The following is an 18,118-nucleotide window of genomic DNA, read 5'->3' on the forward strand; positions in this document are numbered from 1 at the left end:
CTGCCTTTGGAATGTTAAAGCAATAGAGACCAATTTCAAAAGAAAAATGGGATATCATATCAGGGTTGGCATTTCCACATAATAAGATCTCAGATTCATTTTGATTCATTTATAGCCTGAGAGCTCACTGGATAGTTTAGTGGCATTGGATTGGAATAGATGGTTTTGGGTCAGGAATTAATCCAGAAGGTCAAAACCAAAGTGCTTCTTCATATTACCTTTGCCTAGTTTGGAGTTCTGGTGTTTCTGAAGACCAGACATTTGATGTACAAGAAGTAGTCTTGGCAAGAAAATATTCTGATATCTTTCATTTTCTTAGTAAATGCTTTCTGTTTTTCAGCTATGATCTTACCCAGTCTACTTAAAATCCAATATACTCTGTGTATCTCATGCCTTACTTTTAATGTGAAAACTTATTCCATTTGTTTGTAAGTCACTGCATTTCAGCCTCTCATTTGCAAAGCCACCTGGATTCATGTGCCATAGCTATCACGTGGCTTGGCCCATCTGCTCCAACAGCAGCCACTTACTGCACTGCTCAGCAGCCCTGTGTCATCTCTTGCCATCTCAGAAGCACCTCCATCAATTCTCAGCATGCTCTTCACAGCTGGCTTCAGCCAAAGGACGAGGGGATTCTCCCACTCCCCTCTCCCTGCCTGCAGGGCTGAGCAGTGAACTGAATCAATCTGCTGATCTGGCTGATGAATATAAGGAAGAATTAATTCATTTGTGGGGATGGGGAAGAAGCATTAGTTGTCAGTGGGGTAGATGGGTTGATCCTACACATTACCATGAAGAATGGTAAAGTTACAGGGAAACTGCCCTTTCAGATTGCAGCACAAACCTAACCTGGCTTATGAGAATCATGAAACCAGGGACTCTGCCAGGGATGCTAATCCTGGAGAATCTGCTCTCAATAGCATATCCTCACAGGTCTCATCTTCTGCAAAAACAGTTTTCCCAGTTGGAAAGAACTCTACCATTAAGCTCACAGTAGGACTGGAGTTAACCTCTTAACTCACTAAAAAAATAACATGTGACAGATGATGTGCCATACCCATAGCAAACAAACAGCTTTCTGTTCCCAGCAGCACCCAACCCAGGGATGTCAATTCATCTTCCATCCTCTTATTCTCCACTGCTGGAGAGAACACTGAACACAATTTTAAAAATATTTATTTTATTGTTTTATTGTTTTATAGATTCAGTGGGATTCACAGATTTCTATTTTTTACAAAGAGGGATGGAAAAATTCTGCAAGCAGCTGTAATACCCAGCATCAAGATTTAGGATGCATACTATTTAAAACTGATCTAAGAGCCATTCCATGAGCTACCATAGGTATCAGAGTGCAGGCTGCAGAGCTATAGCAAAAGCTTGCCTTCACAAGCAGCACCCTAACCAAGCAATGATGCAGAGTGAAATTCCAACCCGTTATTTCCACAACCAGCTATGGGGCACTTGCAGCCCAGATTCAAATATTCAAGATTCAAAGATTCAAATGCAATATGAAAATGCACAAAACACTCACAGCACTAAGTGGGGAGGTAAAGCCCAAATATGTCTGTACATGGTCTGCCTCTAGCAATGTGTCTGATCATGAAGAATATAGCAAGGATTAATAGCTTACCCTCAGGTAGAATTCTGCTCCAGTAGAGCTTATTGGAAAACTCCTAGCAACTCCACTAAGGTCAGGTGTTCACTTCTGCAGAGAAGCTTGGACAAAAATATCTGAACCTACAGACTGAGTGTATAGTCTGAAGTGCACACACTTACAGGGGTCAGAAACTTGACACGCAGCTCAAATTTTGCCACGGATTTTTGACTCTATAGCCAGGTCCTTCTCCAAATCATGGGAATACTGGACTCCACAAGTGATTCCACACATAAAAATGGGTAGTGCCCAGCTTTCTTCAAACCATTTTAGATTTAATGTGCTTAAATTATATATGTTTATACAGTCTGAGCTTTTAAGTCTGCAATACATTAGCTTTTCTTGCTTAACTATTTAAAATAAAAAAGCAACTGAAGCTATTGTGTTTCACTTGGAATAATTAATAATTCTGACTGATCACACTGCTTGCTGTGTAAAAAATGGCCAGAAATGCAAGAACAGTTTTATTTGTATAACATGAGTATCAATTAATTTATGATAAAACAAAGCAATTAAAAACCCCTTAGTATTGAGCAAGTGTCTGCTTTCTGTGGAGATCATATCTGTGTAAATATTAGAAACATAATGCAGTAGCTTTCATTCTAGGAGATCAGACTACCTCCTGAAGCCCTTTAAGGCTGGCATCCTCCTGAAGTCACTGACCTCAGTAATTAAGACAAATGACAAATTAAAACAAATTAAGATAAAGAATAAATCACTAAGAGTTGATTATTGGGGACACTATTCCTTGTTAATGCTCACATTTTTGTAATAATGTATTTATCAAGTACTGTTTTTAAATAAAAACACCTTTCAAAGTGAAAAGGCACAGAAAACACTATGAATATGTTTGAAAGTCCTGGATAGGTGGGCATGTTGAAAGAAAAACATAGTTCTTCCAGCAAGATAATTGCTATTATTTTTTATAATCAAGTCAAATGAACACAAGGGCAGGTTTCTGATAAAGGGGAGACACATGAAAAAGCAGAATATGAAAAATCACCTGTGTAATATCATAGCTACATTCATCTCTCTTGCTTCAAGATTTAATCTGCTACAATGCTATTAGCCATGTGTCAGTCAAGAATATGAAGATGTTAATGATAAAATTTTATATGTGTCAAAATAAGAGCTCAGTTTAAATCTGCTTGTACAAATCTTATACTAGGTTATCATTAATTATAAATGTAATAGCAATATACTTCTTCCCTTTAAGCAAAAAACCAATTTCAGTCCAAGAGAATGAAATAATGTGAATTTTCCCTTAGCACAGACATTAAACATGATCTTATTTGGTATTGCCTGCTAAGGAATACAATTTTAATCTCACACATTTCGATCCTCAGGTCCCAATTGTGCCATCAATTACACACATGCCTTACATTTAAGCACATGGAGGTTCAATTCCAGGGTTCTGCAGCCCAGTGAGGTGGCTCTCAGGAAAGGATCTATGAGCATTTCACATGGCCACCATGAAAACATGTTTTTGGGTGATTCAGCTGACTCATGAAGCCTCCAAGTTCCATGATTAGATACCATACCATAAACTCTTCAGTGCGCTGCAGAAGCAGTAATTTGTGCAGAGAAAAAGGAAGGTGGATGTTCCCTAAAATACCTTGGTATTTTCTTGGCTTCAGAGGACAGCTGTGTTTGCAATATTGCATTCATGAATTTAATTGAAGCTGAAGATGGGTACAATTCACAATATGGTGCTGCAACATAAATCCGCAGGGAGCAGAAAGCAGAAATAAGGTCTTAAACAGCTGAAGAGCACTACCTCTGTGCTCAGGGAAGAGCTCCATGCCCTTGAGAAATAACTCCTCAGCTGCAGTTAGCACTTTTCCTTGTACCTTGTCAGTCTGTAGCACAGAGGATGACTGTGCTCTCTACACTGTCACTGTAGTGGCCATAGAGGTGTCCTGGTGCAGTTTTCTTGTCAAATGAGAAACCTCCTGGTACAGTCTCTTAATAGAAAGTTTGTCACAGGGTGGATACTACCAGAAGATAGCATTAGTGCAGGAACTGAGCTTGTAAAAAAACATCAAGTCTAGCCACTGATGTTTGTCAGGAAAGGTTGAAGGCAACCATGGTTATTGAATGAATAAGGAAGAAGGTTTCAAAAGTCTGCAGAGATTTAACAGAAGCAAAGTTAGTAAGATGGACTCTTGATGGGACTCCTCCTTGTAACCATGAGAAGACAGAGGGAAATGAAGGAGGGTCATGGCTGCACTGCCCTCACACCCTTCCATAGCTGAATGAGGTGGTCAAGACACCTTTTCACTGGAACGTACTTGGCTACTCCACTATTTCCTAGGCTCATGCACCCACACTAAGACATTCTTGAAGAAGCATCAGAGTGTTTTCCTGTCAGATTCTGCCACTGCAGTACTAGTTTCATTTCTGCCCTTCACACCTAAACCTGCATGCACCTTGATCAAAGCTTTGAGTCTTGCAGTCTAGACACAGCTGAAATGTCTGGCACCACATCTGAGACATGTGACTTATACTAGAAATGCTGAAAGACATCTGGAATGACACGCTGAATGAACCAGCTGCATTGGCCAGCCACTGTGTTCTTTAAGAGTCATCTTTCCCTGGGCTGTGGTCAAGACTATGCAGAATTTTGAATTTTGCCATAGGGTCAAGCCTCAACTATCTCCATACTGATCTCACAATGAGTTCTGCTGATGTGAGTGCCACAGTGACCATGGGCTGGGCAAACAACCAGTAAAGCTCCTACGAGCACCAGAACAATGCACCACTCAAGAACAGGAAAGCTCTGAAGCAAAAGATAGGAGGAGGGTAGAAGTGAAATTTGGCCTGCTTCCACTACTTGTTATCATCTAAGTTGCACAGAGGTACACTTTTGCACTGCTGTTGTGGAACAAGTCTTGGCAATCAGAGAAAACTGATGGAGGTTTTAAAGCTGATTTTGTTTTTCAGTGCTGAAAAATACACAGGTCTGTGGCTATGTCGCTGCTGTTACTGTTACTTACCCAATTGTACTGAGTAGGATCAAGACCAGAAACATTTTAACCACATACTGAGCCAGCTATGGAAAAAAAACCTCAAACCCACAAACAAGAACAGAAGCTGGTTTGATGGGAAAGAGATCTTGCCAAGACCAAATGTTATAGCAAAGAGATCCAGGCAAAGATGATATGGACGTGGCCAAAATTAACTGTGTGGAGGCAAAGAGAGGAGATAGGGAGAAATAATTTTGCTGGGCTGAATGGCAGGGGAGTTTGAGAAATCTGCCATTGATTACAGATGCATTACTGTCAGGCACAAGGCTTAGGTGAGTTTAGCTCTATACCTCGGTTATAATAGGCAGTGGGTGACTCAGTTAATGATATCTCCTTTGTCCTATGTTTCTCTAGATCAAGCAGTGCAGATAATTATGAATAATGATAATGATTTGGGTCTCAGAGCAAATTTGCACAGATAAGCACACGCCTATGGGTGATGTGGCTTCGTGCACAATAATTAAGCACATACGGCATGGGAAATGAAACAGAAAAATGGGTAAAATCATTCCTTTACAGGAAGATGTCTTTTAGACCTCGGACCTGAAAAGTTGTACTGTGTGCCTATTGCAAGTAGCTGGCACGTTGAATTTTGGGTTTGCCCAGAGAAGAGCCGAATGTGGCACTGAAATAAACACGGCCGCTGGCTCTGAGCTCGGCAGCACGGCTCGGGGGGGTGGTGGTGGCACCCAGGGACACCAGCAGAGCCAGGATGCCACTGTGCCTGGCTCCCACACCCCTGGCAAAGCCCCCCACACCTGGGCCAGGAGCAGCCAGCCCAAACCTGCGCTGCCCCCTCCGCACGCTGCAGAAGGGCCTTGGCAAATCTACTCCAGTTCCTTAGATTAGCTGTAAATTACCATCAGTGTGGCTGCTTGCTCACCACTGAGAGCAGAAGCTGGTCCACTGAACTGGAGGAGGTAGACGCAGGGTCCCATGGAAAGCTGTCCAAACTTCTTTTGCAAGGACAGGGTTTCACAACCTAACAAGGTTACTTTGAAAAACTTGCTGTTGTGAAAATGCCACTTATATTTTGCTTCTAAGATTGAAAGAGTAAGTAAAACTTTCTCACATCCTCTGGCAGCTTCCAGAGGAGAAGTTCAGAGTTTATAATTTCATCAGTTGCCATCAGTTCAAAGGAGAATTTTGTTATTTAATATTTTTAAGGCATTTCAGTGGGCTGCCTATGTGGGAGCAGCACCTGACATCAAAGACGGCTGTCGTTTAGCAACAGGTATATGAGGAAAAATGTGCCTCCAAACAAGGAAAATGTACAGGAAAGCTTCAAGATCTTTCCAGGCAGCATCCCTCATCTTTGGAAAAAGCCAGCATAGGTGGAATATAACTCTACTAACTTTGAGCCTCATTACACATTCCCTGTACAGATAATAGTTAATACATACAGAGAGAGGCACTTTCAGAAGGTGATTTGGGTTTGGTGGCCTCAAAACCTTTACTGTCAGTGCCACACAAGCTCATCAGTTCATTCTCTCCTAAGACCTTCTGGGCATGATTCACCTTCAGATTAAGTCACCTCCATTTGCATGTCTGTATGTAGGTGTCTAAATGTCCATTATATCCACAAAAATCTTGTCATTAGATTGGGAACTCCAGGGCTGGATTCACCTTTGCACTCATCCAGACTAAAGCTCTGTCTAAGGCCCAGTTCTTCACGTGCCTTAGAGCTCATCAGCAGTCCTTCCAGATTTTTAAGCTTCTTGAAGTGTCTTGCAACACTTGCTCAGCAGAGGCCTTGATCTGCAGTGCCTGTTATCAGGGGTGAGAAGCAGTTTCTCAGCATTACTGAGCCTGAGCAGACCCCAGTGTGCACTGCAGTGATGGTAGTGTCATGTCAGTCCTAAAGATGCTGTGGTCCAACAGCTTGGCTTGCTCTAGTCCTGGGAAGATGTCCCCAGAAGGCAACGTTCTCCTGTCCTCAGTCTGTTGTTACATGCTAGAATGGCTGCTGGAGAAGCATTAGTGCATGTGCTGGCCTTATGGTACCTGCCACCTGCCCAGTTTTAATAGAACTTTTTCAGCCTATATTACAATTTCTAAGAATGTGACTCATCCTTTAATGGACTGACCATCAAAACATCCCTGTGAACCAGGGAAGAAACATTGTCTCATCCACACAGACCACAGCACGAAAAGATGGAGCTTTCTGCTGGTTTGTTCATCGAAGAAAAATAAATTATATTATCAATTATAGTAAAAGAACCTATACACTGGCCAAAGAGACTTCTCTCTGAGGGAAGAATTTCTCTCCTCCCACTGCCTTGTGCTCATAATCCCCCAGATTTTAACACTGCTCTGCTCAGAGTCCAGGTTAGCCCACCTGCCCCTTCCTCACAAGCTCTAAGGAGGTATCACATGTGAGTAGGCATGGTGGGACCACTAAACTGATTGTCAAAAGCAGCCCCAACAGAAAGGTGTTCCTCCCAGTTTTAGAGTAAGAAGAACTGAGTTCTCCAGCTGTTCAGATTCTTTTGTGAAAACTCATCGCAGGTGCTCTAAGACTAAAACCTCACATCTTCTGTTACCCTAAAGGAGAAGGGTGGCTTCTTGCTAAGGAAGTGAGTTAGCCAGGACATGCATCTTTGTGTGGCACAGAAAGGAGAGGAGATGATAGCATGTTCTCTTTTATTTTTTCAGTGACACAGCATCAGACTGCAAGGCAAACTGCCTAATGCTTTCTGTAGAAATGTAATAGCTAACCTTCCACATTACTTCTCACAGATGTTTTGAAAGACTCTTTCTAGAAACAAGTCATACATGTCTGCTGAATAAAATAAAGGATAATATAACTGGATTATTTAACTTTTCTAGGAAGCATGTTTCTTCAGAGTCTCAGAGATAGCTTTGAAGGTATGTGGTTTTTTTTTTTTCAATAATGAATGTATTTAGCTGCAGATTGAATCCTACAGCAACACCACAAATTACAACAAGGAAACTTAAAACACCTTAAAGCAACAAGTACAAATATCTGACAGACTGAAGTCAATACAACATTCTGGGTATCTTAATTCTGCCTGTGAAACTTAGCAACATCAAACAAGGCAGCAGCTGCAAAGGCCTCTGTAACAGCAAGCTGCTCTCTGTCACCACAGCTTAAAGGGAGCTGGAAACTGCTCTTAATAATTCCCAGGGGAAATGCCTCATGAAGAGAGAACAGCGCTAAACTCCGCTTCCAGCTTCTCTCTCAGTATAGCTGAGTGGAGAATTTGACCTTTGGTAACTTGATTAATACCAAATTAAAAGCTGGATTTGGACTTTACTTGACGCTGTTTGCTTACCCCTGTGTCTTGTTTTCCTCCCCGAGACCCAGCAGACACCACCTCTGCACATGCTGAAAGTGGGGGCAAGCCCCCCAGTCTCGAGAGAGCCCTGGAGCTGCATATTCCTCGTCCACAGCCTGCCCTGATGGAGCAGCTGGTTTCACCCTGGGTGCAATGCCTTAGTGTTTTAAGAAGTGTTGCTCTTTTTTTTTTTTTTGACATTCTACAAAGGTTATTCTGAAATTTGTATTAAAAAAATGTCAGGGAGGTGCCTATGGAAAAACATTGACACTCAAAGCCCCACTGAAAGCATCTTAAATTAAATGAAGCAGCACTGATACAACAATTTTCTACCAGTTTTTCCACCATGATTTATCACAAGCATAACCTTCTCTTCTTCACATAATGAAACAGACTCCAAGTAGCACAAACACAGAAGATTAAGCCTGTCTTACCTGGAATAGGTATAATGGGAATACTTTCATTGGGGACCACACGGGGGGAACTGCTGTCCTCCACATAGAAATGGGCAGTCTGAAAACACTTTCTGTTAAAGGAAAATGAAAAAAAAAAAAAAAATAGATTAAGGGTGTGAAAAACTATCCTCTGAAAAAACAGCCAAAAACTTTTGCACATGTTCTGCTCCACAATTTCAGATGTTATAAATTTAAAACATCGATGCACGAACACATATGTGTTTTTTCTACAACTAAAATCCTAAATCTGGATTCTGGTGTGCTCTAATTCATTGACATCTGCCATTCACCTACCATAAATGCCTCTGTAGGTTATTACCAAGTACTACTGAATATGACATTATACTCACAAAAGTTAGTGGTTGCAAAAGAGGTTTTAAATACATCCTTCAGAAAGAAAGTCTGCACACAGGAAACATATTCAGCATACAGTTTAAACCAAAATCCACCCAAGACACTACCATTTCCAGGGAAAATACACTTACTGTGAAAGTTTCTGCTCTATAACAGCTGACAGACAGTAATATAGCATCTGTAACTGCTGCATGTCATGATGTTCTGCTAGGAAAGTTATCCCTCAAACATTACAGTTTTTTTGTTTGTTTTCTAACACTAAAGCCACATAACCCTCATCCCATCCTCCTCCTCCAAACTTGTATTACATACACTCCTACAGAAAAATGCAGTAGTCACTTAGCGTGGGCCCCAGGACTCATCTCTGAAAAGGCCTACAAAGAACAGGAGAACTTAAATCCACCTGACTCTTTTTTTTACCTGTATTTAATGCAAAGCAGAGAGCACAGGCTGGTCATCACAGAAAAGGTACTGAGCAGAATAACATCAAGAGATCCGAGGAGACTCTGCATGGTGATGTTAACTGAGGCAGGGTTTTCCAACGCCAGCGTCACTGCTCATTGCTGACTTAATGAGCTGCTTGAGGCTGGAACTGAATATTTAATGAGTCTTGCTTGGTCTGAGCAGCTATTGTGGCAGGAGAGGGGTCTGCTCTCATCTGTCAGGGTGCTTAACAATAGCTTCCCATTGCAGAAAGATCCCCCTCATCGCAGACCTTGGTGAACTGCTCTTCAACACCTAGGCAAAGTTTGCAGGCGGCCTTGGGAGCTGTGCCTTTTGTCAAGTGGCTGGTTCTCTGGCTGAAACGTATTTGCACGTAGTGGCTTCTAAGTTCCTGCCTTGCAGTCTGCTTCTCTGTAATTTGGACATCATGCTCTCCACAGAGAGCCCACTCTGCAGACCCAGCTTCACTGACTTTGTGGAAGTAATTTGCACTCCCTTTGCTTTCAACATCCACACACACCAGAGAGAAAAAAAGTCACTGAAATTCAAACCACTCTCTAGGCAAAAACAGAACCTAAAATAATCATGGGTGATTGCTCTCTGTGCACTTGTACTTTCTACTGCACAGTCACAGTGCTGTAGAATGCGAGCACATGCTATGGCAGCACAAGTACAACTAAAGACAATACTGAAGCAGGAGAGAGCAGATTTCACAGCATGGAATAATTGTCTCGGAGCAGCTTTCTATTTTCAGGCACGATGTCTTGCATTGTGCTGAAGTTATTTATTTAGTGAGTATGCCTTTGTCAAGAAACACCATCAGGTGAATTCACACGTGAGGATGCAAGACGTGCCATAGTCTCACAGTATTTAAAAACATCGTTTGAACTCCCCCCACCCTACTTACTCCCTATTCTCAGTTTTTTTTTTTTTGGCAGCCTTTATTTTGGACAATGCACACCCTGGGGGCATGCAGCAGAATAAATCAGTCACACATAAAGACGAAACTATGAATATGAAACAGGGAAAATGTTCCTGATTTTGATGTATTTGGGGCTCTTTCCCTTGAGTTAATACTGCAGAAATCCTTGAACGGCTTCTCCTGGTAATGAAGGCCTTAAGAAGGGGTTTGATAACAAGACAGACCTTTACGCAGGGATTTACAGGATTTTTTTTAAGCTGATGCTACTTAAGAAAAGCAATTATTTTTTGTTAATTTGTTATTTTATACTCTGAGAAGCTCTGATAGGCTGGCATTATGCTTTTTTTTTTTTTTTAATGCAGCCATAAGATAGCTTTTTCTTAATAGCCTCAAAACATTGTGTTGGATAATCATATTGTGTGATATGGTAAGGCCCATGATGGTGACAGCTGAATACCCAGTCCAGCATATCTCTGCTGAGCAAAATGTTGGAATGACAATGTATTAAATGAATATTTCACATAGTAAAGTTTGCTACAATCATTAATGTCATTAACAATTCCCTATTTTATTCCTGGAAGACTTTCTGTAGCTGTTCTGAAGAGGCAGTCACCATGGAATTTGACTAGAGTTTTTCTCAAGTCGCAAACATCACACTAAAATACACTCTTGTCTTATGTGTATACACTCATAACGCAGCACGTTCATTACTTCACAATGCTGGACACTGGCACGTCAGGTGAAGACATGCTTCTTAAACTCTATTTTTCCCCCCAATTGCTCATAACTGGTGTAAACATTCCAAGTTGAGCCTCTCCAGCTGAGCTTGCTGTGCACGGACCATCACATCCCTGTCCTGGTGACTCCCTCCATGTTTCAGGGGCTCCCAGTGACAGCAGGAGGCAGCACTGATGGGATTATGCAGGCTTAAACTTGAGAGTAGGATAAAGTGGACCTACCTTTGAAAGACCTTTTTGGGCTTCACAAACTGGATGAATTTTCCAGCAAGTTCTGCTTACTCAGTCTGTTTCCTACTCTTGCATCTCTTCTCTGGGAAGGAAAATGCATCTTAAGGAACCAGGCAGATGCCTTCAGGCTCCCAGTTTGGATAATACTCATTTTTCAGCCTGGGACTGGCTGAGTGAGGAAACACCTGGGCCCAGGAAGAGCCTTTTGCAAACTCATGTCTAGTTTGTAGTAAAAAAACCTGATAGGTAGGATCAATGCTGCTGAGACACATTTCAGACAATTCATCATCTGCCTTCTCCCCCAGATTAGGATGCTCCTTTCTATCCCCTGGCACTTCCCCGACCTATTACCTTTCCCTCCGTACACAAACCTTAAGTGGCAGCAGTTGCTAAGGCTACAAGCGGCTGCAGTAAATCCGTGTGCATATATAGAGAGGGCTGGATACAAGAAAGGGATGAGAGCAGAAAATTGCTTGTTTTGAGTCACTGGAGAAGCAGCCACGGAGAGAGGTGGGAGTTGATGCGGAGCTAGACAAGTTGCAAGTCTACAACTGTTTTCACATGAACACATCAGCCTGTAACTTTTAACCCCACATACGTGTGTATATGTGTGCAGGTATTTGTAGCTCTGTGTGTGTTTGCTCAGGAAACCAACACTGTCAGCAGAAAAAAGATTTTTTTTTTTTTCTGATAGAAGCAGCCCTTAATGAAGGCGCAATTGGGATTTGTCAATGGCATAAATGATTATTAAAATCTTAACAACAGAAACATTTATTTTAGAATAATTCTTGCATTTCTGCAGCACTGGTTGGGGAAAACCGAGTCACAGCCTTGAAGATTTCATTTCCAGAAGATTTTGGAGACCACATCTTTTCTGCAAAATATCAAAGAGTCCCTGAAACGCCTGTGTGCAGTGAAGCACACCGTTTTCTCTAGCCCCATATGTTTTTTTGACTCTCTTTCCCAAAAAAAATTTCCCTGGGGTACAATAACTGTGTGAGATTGTGGTGATAAGACACACAGTTGTCACATATGGACCAAAATGCAAAAAGTAAAACACTGCGAGATTAGCATCTCCCCAGAGAAGGAGCAGAGGCAGGGTCTGGAATGCTAAGACAACGTGATGGAGAGCAGCCCCCTGCCCAGAATCTTTTTGCAGACATACTGGCAGTGAGCTATTAAAGCAAACTAATAGGATGCAAAGTCCAGAGCAGCAGCACCTTATTATCAAGCTGAAAGCATTAAAATATGCCAAGAGATGGTCCTGATTAGCTGGGTTAAATGCTTGTTCCATCTACGCTGAGTAAAATACCAGATTAGCTGCTTTAGAAGAAGAGATGCCTCGTGAGATTTTGACACTCAAAACAGGTTTCCTTGCTTATTAGTTAATAAACCTCAAGCAGCTTCCCCTTTATACTCATCTAAAAGCAAGAGGGAGAAGCAGAACACGTAAGGGCTGAAAGCACGGATGTGTTTTATCTCCACGTCGATCTCGCCGCAGCGTTGAGCTAACGGTGCCCCAGGGCGGCGCTCGGCCTTTACTCCTCCGGCCGCAAGGGCAGCACCCCGCGCCGCCAGGCCAGGCCGGGACCCGCGCTGCTCCGCAGCAGCTGAGGCAGCAGACAAGGAGCAAGAGATCGCTGTGGAGGGGCAAGTGACTGCCTCTGCAGCAGCTGCCTGAAGCCACCGGGACGGTGGCTGAACACTGGAGAAATCGAAGGGGAATGCTTCACTTTCTGGGGACGCCCACGAGCCGTGTCCTGCCTTGTGCGCTGAGGCGACGGGCACATTCAGTGCTCCCTTGTTCACTAGGGATCTGCTCCTTCTCCCAGGCGCTTCTGTGGGCTGGAGCAGCGTGTATTCCCTCTGCAAGGGGAGGCAGATTTATACTACTTTATTTCTGTAATAGCATCTAGGAGCTGTAGGCTCCCAGTTTCTGGCAACTACTCTCTTCTTGGGTCATTACCTCCTAAAGCATGACCAATTCAGGGGCAGATGGCTTGAAAGGGTCCTAGAGGCCTATTCACTAATGTCAGAGCAGGGCAAACTTTGTCCTCTGGGTACCCTTCCTCCAGAAACAGCCTCCCACAGACAGGAGATCTGCAGAATGTACATTTATTAATGAAGAGGCCAATGCTCCTTGCAGCCACCCGTGTTTCATACTCGGTCCTTAGCTGGTGGGCAGATCAGGCAAGATGGAACAGGAGTCAAACCAGGATCTGTAATGGACCTCCAAACCGGGCTGCGCTGCACAGGACATGGCTCAGTCTTGATCAAATGCAACCTGGATACAGGCACTCATTCACCATGCTCCTCCATCACAGGGGGGTATGCAAATAACTCCCAAACAAGGATCCAGAGACAGGAAATGATCCCTTGAACCTCTGAACATTCATTCTCACTTTCAGTAGAAGAAAAGATGCTTCAGATTCTCGTTGAACTGTTTTGCATGTTTTCCAGGAGACACAATTAAGATTGGTTTTTGCTGGCACCAAAAACAGAGTATGTATGCAGTCAAGTGTACTAGTAACACATGGCTCTGCACTTTAAACTAGCTTCACTATTCCTTGGCAAGCATTTGTCACTGTCAGAATTGGCAATGACTCCTCAGAAAAGAGCCACAGACTACGAACAACGGAAGCGCTGCAAATCATGACCATGTCACCAGCAGAGCAGTGGATGGGAGCCTGGACAACAGCTGTCTGCAGTCTGCGCTGCTCTAGCTGGGGTCATCAGTCACTGATTTTTATGAGCAATAAAACTGACTCAAGCGTTAAGAAGAAAAAGAGAAGAGAGAACCACATGAAAAAAGCTGATCTTATAAATATGAATAAGAGACCAGCATGGAGCAGTAATATTACATTCATTGTATCAGAGAGGCATCTGCATTTAATTTTTTTTCTTCTCTCCAGAAAATGGTCTATATTGCCCCAATTTTCTACAGTTATTTTCCTTCCCAGATCTTAACGCTTAATGATCAGAATTTGGAAGCTGAGTTATAAAAAAATGTGTGCTATGCTGGAGTGGTAAGGCAGTGAAGGCTGACCAAACTGGAGCTATAGGAAGACATACAAAGCAGAAATGCATAAAACCCACGAGAACAAAGAAAAGCTGAAAAATGAAGAAAATTCTCCTACAACGATGCTGGATCTTCTGCACATCCCTTACAAAGATGATTTGCCTTCTCCCCACAAACTAATTTCTTCCTGTAATCTTATTGAGCAGTGTCAAGTATCACACAGATATGATAACTGAAGAGATGGTGATGGTACATAGAGAGGTTTCAGAAGTTCACAGCATGCCAAGTCCTTGTCATCCTTTCCTAGACAGAACAGTGAGGAGTAGACTGCCCCTGTCAGGGACTTCCTCTGGGCAAGGAGAAAGGCTTTCTCACATTAGTGAGTTGTTGCACGCCCACACAATCCTGCAAAAGCTAAAAGGATCCAAACGCTAATCACCAGTCCAACCACACATTCTTACAAACACACATTCTGCACTATCATAGAGAAATGAAGACAGGAAAAAGGCTGGGAAAAGGCAGAAGGAAAAGAAAGTGGACAAAACTTTGAGACAGTCTTTGTGATGAAGAGCACACCACTTGTAAAATTGTCCATCTGAAAAACTAATCTGCAAACAAGACTAGGGGTTTCTGACACAGAAAGACAGCTAATTTAATATTTATGGCCTAAATTTGCCAGCTGACTACATAGCTCTCTGCAAAATTAAAAATCTACTTTTCCTGATCCTCTGAGAGCTCATCTTGCACCAGAGACTAGACACCCATTTGCATCACAGATGGTATTGAACTCAGACATATACAGGAAATAATACTTTTTAGAAGGACATTCAAATAATTAAACAGTTAAGAAACGCCAACACACACAAAGATTAGCTGCTTTCAAGTCCTCCCCCCTTCATGAGCTGTGTGACCATAAAGTGCCCAGGTGGCCAGTGCCAAAATGCACTTAGAAAGCTCTTTAACTGCAAATGGTAAGTGGATAAATCTTAGTTTAACTTGGTGCAAACATTTTCCACGCTTCCTTGTCCCATCTTCCTGGTGTCCCCAGAGAACAGTGAAGGTAATAGTGAAACCTTATTTGTGATGACACTTGGCCCTGTAACACTTGGTAGCTAATTACTCTCCTGGTGACCTCTGACAGGGCTAGCAGCATCAGACCGTCCCCTCCTGCTTTAATCAATACTCACAGCAGATGTGTTGGATGCACTCAGCAATTTTACAGATGACTGAATGGGTTTACCCATCAGCATTTTCTACTGCAAGAGAGCAAGCTCCCTGGTTATATGCATTACCACTCAAAACTTTAATGTCTTCAGGCAAAAATGGGGTAGAGAATGTATAGATGGTATCTTAAAATGGTATAAAAATTAGGCACGGTTTTAAAAACCAAAGGGAAGCCTGGTATGTTCGTTTTCCTCCCCCTGAGCCAACTATTTATTTAATGCAACATTCATAACAAAGACTAGAAAATCACAGAGGAAAACAAAGACATGCTTTTTCCAATCAAATAATACCTTAGGCAGTTCCTATAAAATGTGTGCTTCCAATGTCCTAAACATCATGTAATATTAAAAAAGAGCCTAAAACTTTCTCACAGAAGGAGGCTAAATTTAACCGAGTGAAGAGTTGTTCTGTAATCAGAACTGCAGCAATCAATGAAGATTGCCTCTTACTAGAGAGGAGCTTTTAGCAGCACCTCTAAGAACTCAAAATTGGGCATAATTGATATTATCATTTCAGGACATGAGTTCCCTTTGGGATAAATCTCAGAAAAGAAAGAATAAAAACAAGGTAGCACATTGGGATATTAAAATGTGGGTATTTTTAAACACAACGCGTAATTCATCTGGATTGAAATTGTATTATAAGGAAACCAATACAGAGATGATTACCCTCCCCCCCACGAGAGGACAGCAGGAACTGGGTTTCTCTTTGGAATGTTCACCTAAATGTCCCTAATTACTTCCACCTAATTATTCTCAAAAATGGAAGAGCCCTGCCCTTTCCTTTGCAAAAATGTTCTTTCTTTTCTCAGAATAGGACATGAAGACATTCAACTGGCAATTACTTTAGGTATCCCAAGCCATGGCTTGGGATCTAGGCATAACACAAAAATGAGCTAAACATTTAGGCACAGTTTTTTCCTCTGTTTTGATGGCCCTGCCCATCTTCAAGCAGAAATGCCAGTTTGTTAAATGTAATTAAATACTCAATGGGAAGCTCCCTCTCTCTCAACATACATGTCCGTGTGCACCTGGACTAAAGCTGCATGGGAGAACTAGGAAGATTTCCAACACTGCTGGACATATTTCAGGTTTAGCTTATTTGGGGCCAAGATAAAATACTAAAAGTGTGATTATTTCCTTTCTCTTTTCATTTGGAGGGTGGGCTTTTTTCATTAGCCATTTCAAAAAGAAATAGCTACTTAAAATTTTTTATGGTCTCTCTGTTAACTCTGTTTAGAACACAATTAGAAATGGCACAAAGAGATACCTTTGGAAGCACAGCACAAAAGAGCAGCTGGCACCAAGAGCAGAGAAGCAAATTATTTAGTACCTGGCAGATAATGAGAACACTGAAAATACACTACTTAATGCTAGTGCTCTGACAGGGCCACGCACATCACCCCATCAGGCTAATACAGACAGATCGGGTGGCAGCCAGCTGGTCCTTCTTCCCCACCCATCTCCCTGAAAGCAAAGATTTGTAAGCCGCCAAATAATAAACCTGGACAGAAGTCTTGAGGATCATTAATCTTGCTATCAATCAACCCATTTGGAGATTTGCTTTTTGCTGTCGCTGATACTAATCTGGTAGTGCCTCGAGAGCTCTGGGGAAGCCTGGAGTATATGTGTCTGAGGAATTGCTTTAATGAGTTTCCTGCATTCAAAGGTTAACAAATGTGTCAAGGAAACACAAGTACCAGAGACAATAAACTACCATCCGCTGAACGAAACCACTGAGAAATGCCATGTTGTGTATTCTGCTGTGGTGTGCTGAATACAGCTCTAACTAGTTCTGTGAAAATACTCAAGTTGGACCCCAGTGACCTGTCTCAGGTGCCAGGAGACATGCGGGCATCTTAGTGGGAGCTCTGCCCGCTCCAGCACTCCTTATCTGCTGGGCTAAGTACCTTGGGCATAGCTCTGCACTAACAGCTATACTGCAGAGAAGCAAGTTGCACTTGCTGAAGTGGTGTTCTGGTTCAGTTGGACGATCAGTGTGGTGTGAACATATCCACTGGGCCCCCTTTGCTCAACACAGCAGACCCACATCAATTAATACATCAGGATGAAAAGTCTCCGCATCACTGGGATCCTTCCAGAAGCGTGTGCAGGAAACAGTGCAGTATATTTCTGTGAGAATGTTTCCAAAAAATAAATCATCAGCAGTAGCAATGATATCAAGCAAATCCCAAGATAATTGATACTGTAAGAAAAATCTAATTAATACCAAAAAGCAGTACATAGTACTAAACATACTTAGGTGTAATAAAGAAGCACAGAAAATAAAAAACCACCAATATATCTTTTAAATTACCATCTCCACAGACCAAATAAGCCCTAAGAAGAATTCTAGAAATACTATAAGCAAGTGACAGAGGTAGAACCGACTACACCATGAGGCAGAGCGGACTAGAAGGATGATCCTGAAAGTGCTTGAAATCATGTGAGGAAGAGTTCCATTCTCAAAATAGTTTTTAAGAAAAGGGCATATTTGAAGTTTCATGCCTCTAATCCATTCAACGCTCCTTGAATTTTAGTGTCAAGGAAATACACATTTATTACACAAAAAGGCCTCACAGTATGAGACATATCAAAGTTATCATGAAGTCTCTTAGCAGGCCTCTAATTATATAGAAGAGTCAAGAATTGAAAAATCATAAAGTAACAATGTAGAAGAGACTTTGCTTTTAAGAAATTGATAAAAATGATTCTGAAAATTAGAAACTGCTTTCAACCTCAGGACACACTCTT

The 18,118-nt window shown here is 42.1% G+C and overlaps 1 protein-coding gene across 1 annotated transcript in view; it reads right to left on the minus strand.

The window, feature by feature from the left end:
• PTPRG (protein tyrosine phosphatase, receptor type, G) overlaps positions 1–18,118 on the minus strand; it is a gene marked incomplete at its 5' end in the record, with an annotated part of 75,648 nt that overhangs the window by 31,623 nt on the left and 25,907 nt on the right. The window contains 1 exon segment of the mRNA XM_008938011.1: positions 8,414–8,505. Within this exon segment, the coding sequence (XP_008936259.1) occupies positions 8,414–8,505 (92 nt within the window).

The sequence above is a fragment of the Merops nubicus genome, unplaced genomic scaffold, assembly GCF_000691845.1.
Source record: "Merops nubicus isolate BGI_N331 unplaced genomic scaffold, ASM69184v1 scaffold31703, whole genome shotgun sequence".
Lineage (NCBI taxonomy): Eukaryota > Metazoa > Chordata > Aves > Coraciiformes > Meropidae > Merops > Merops nubicus.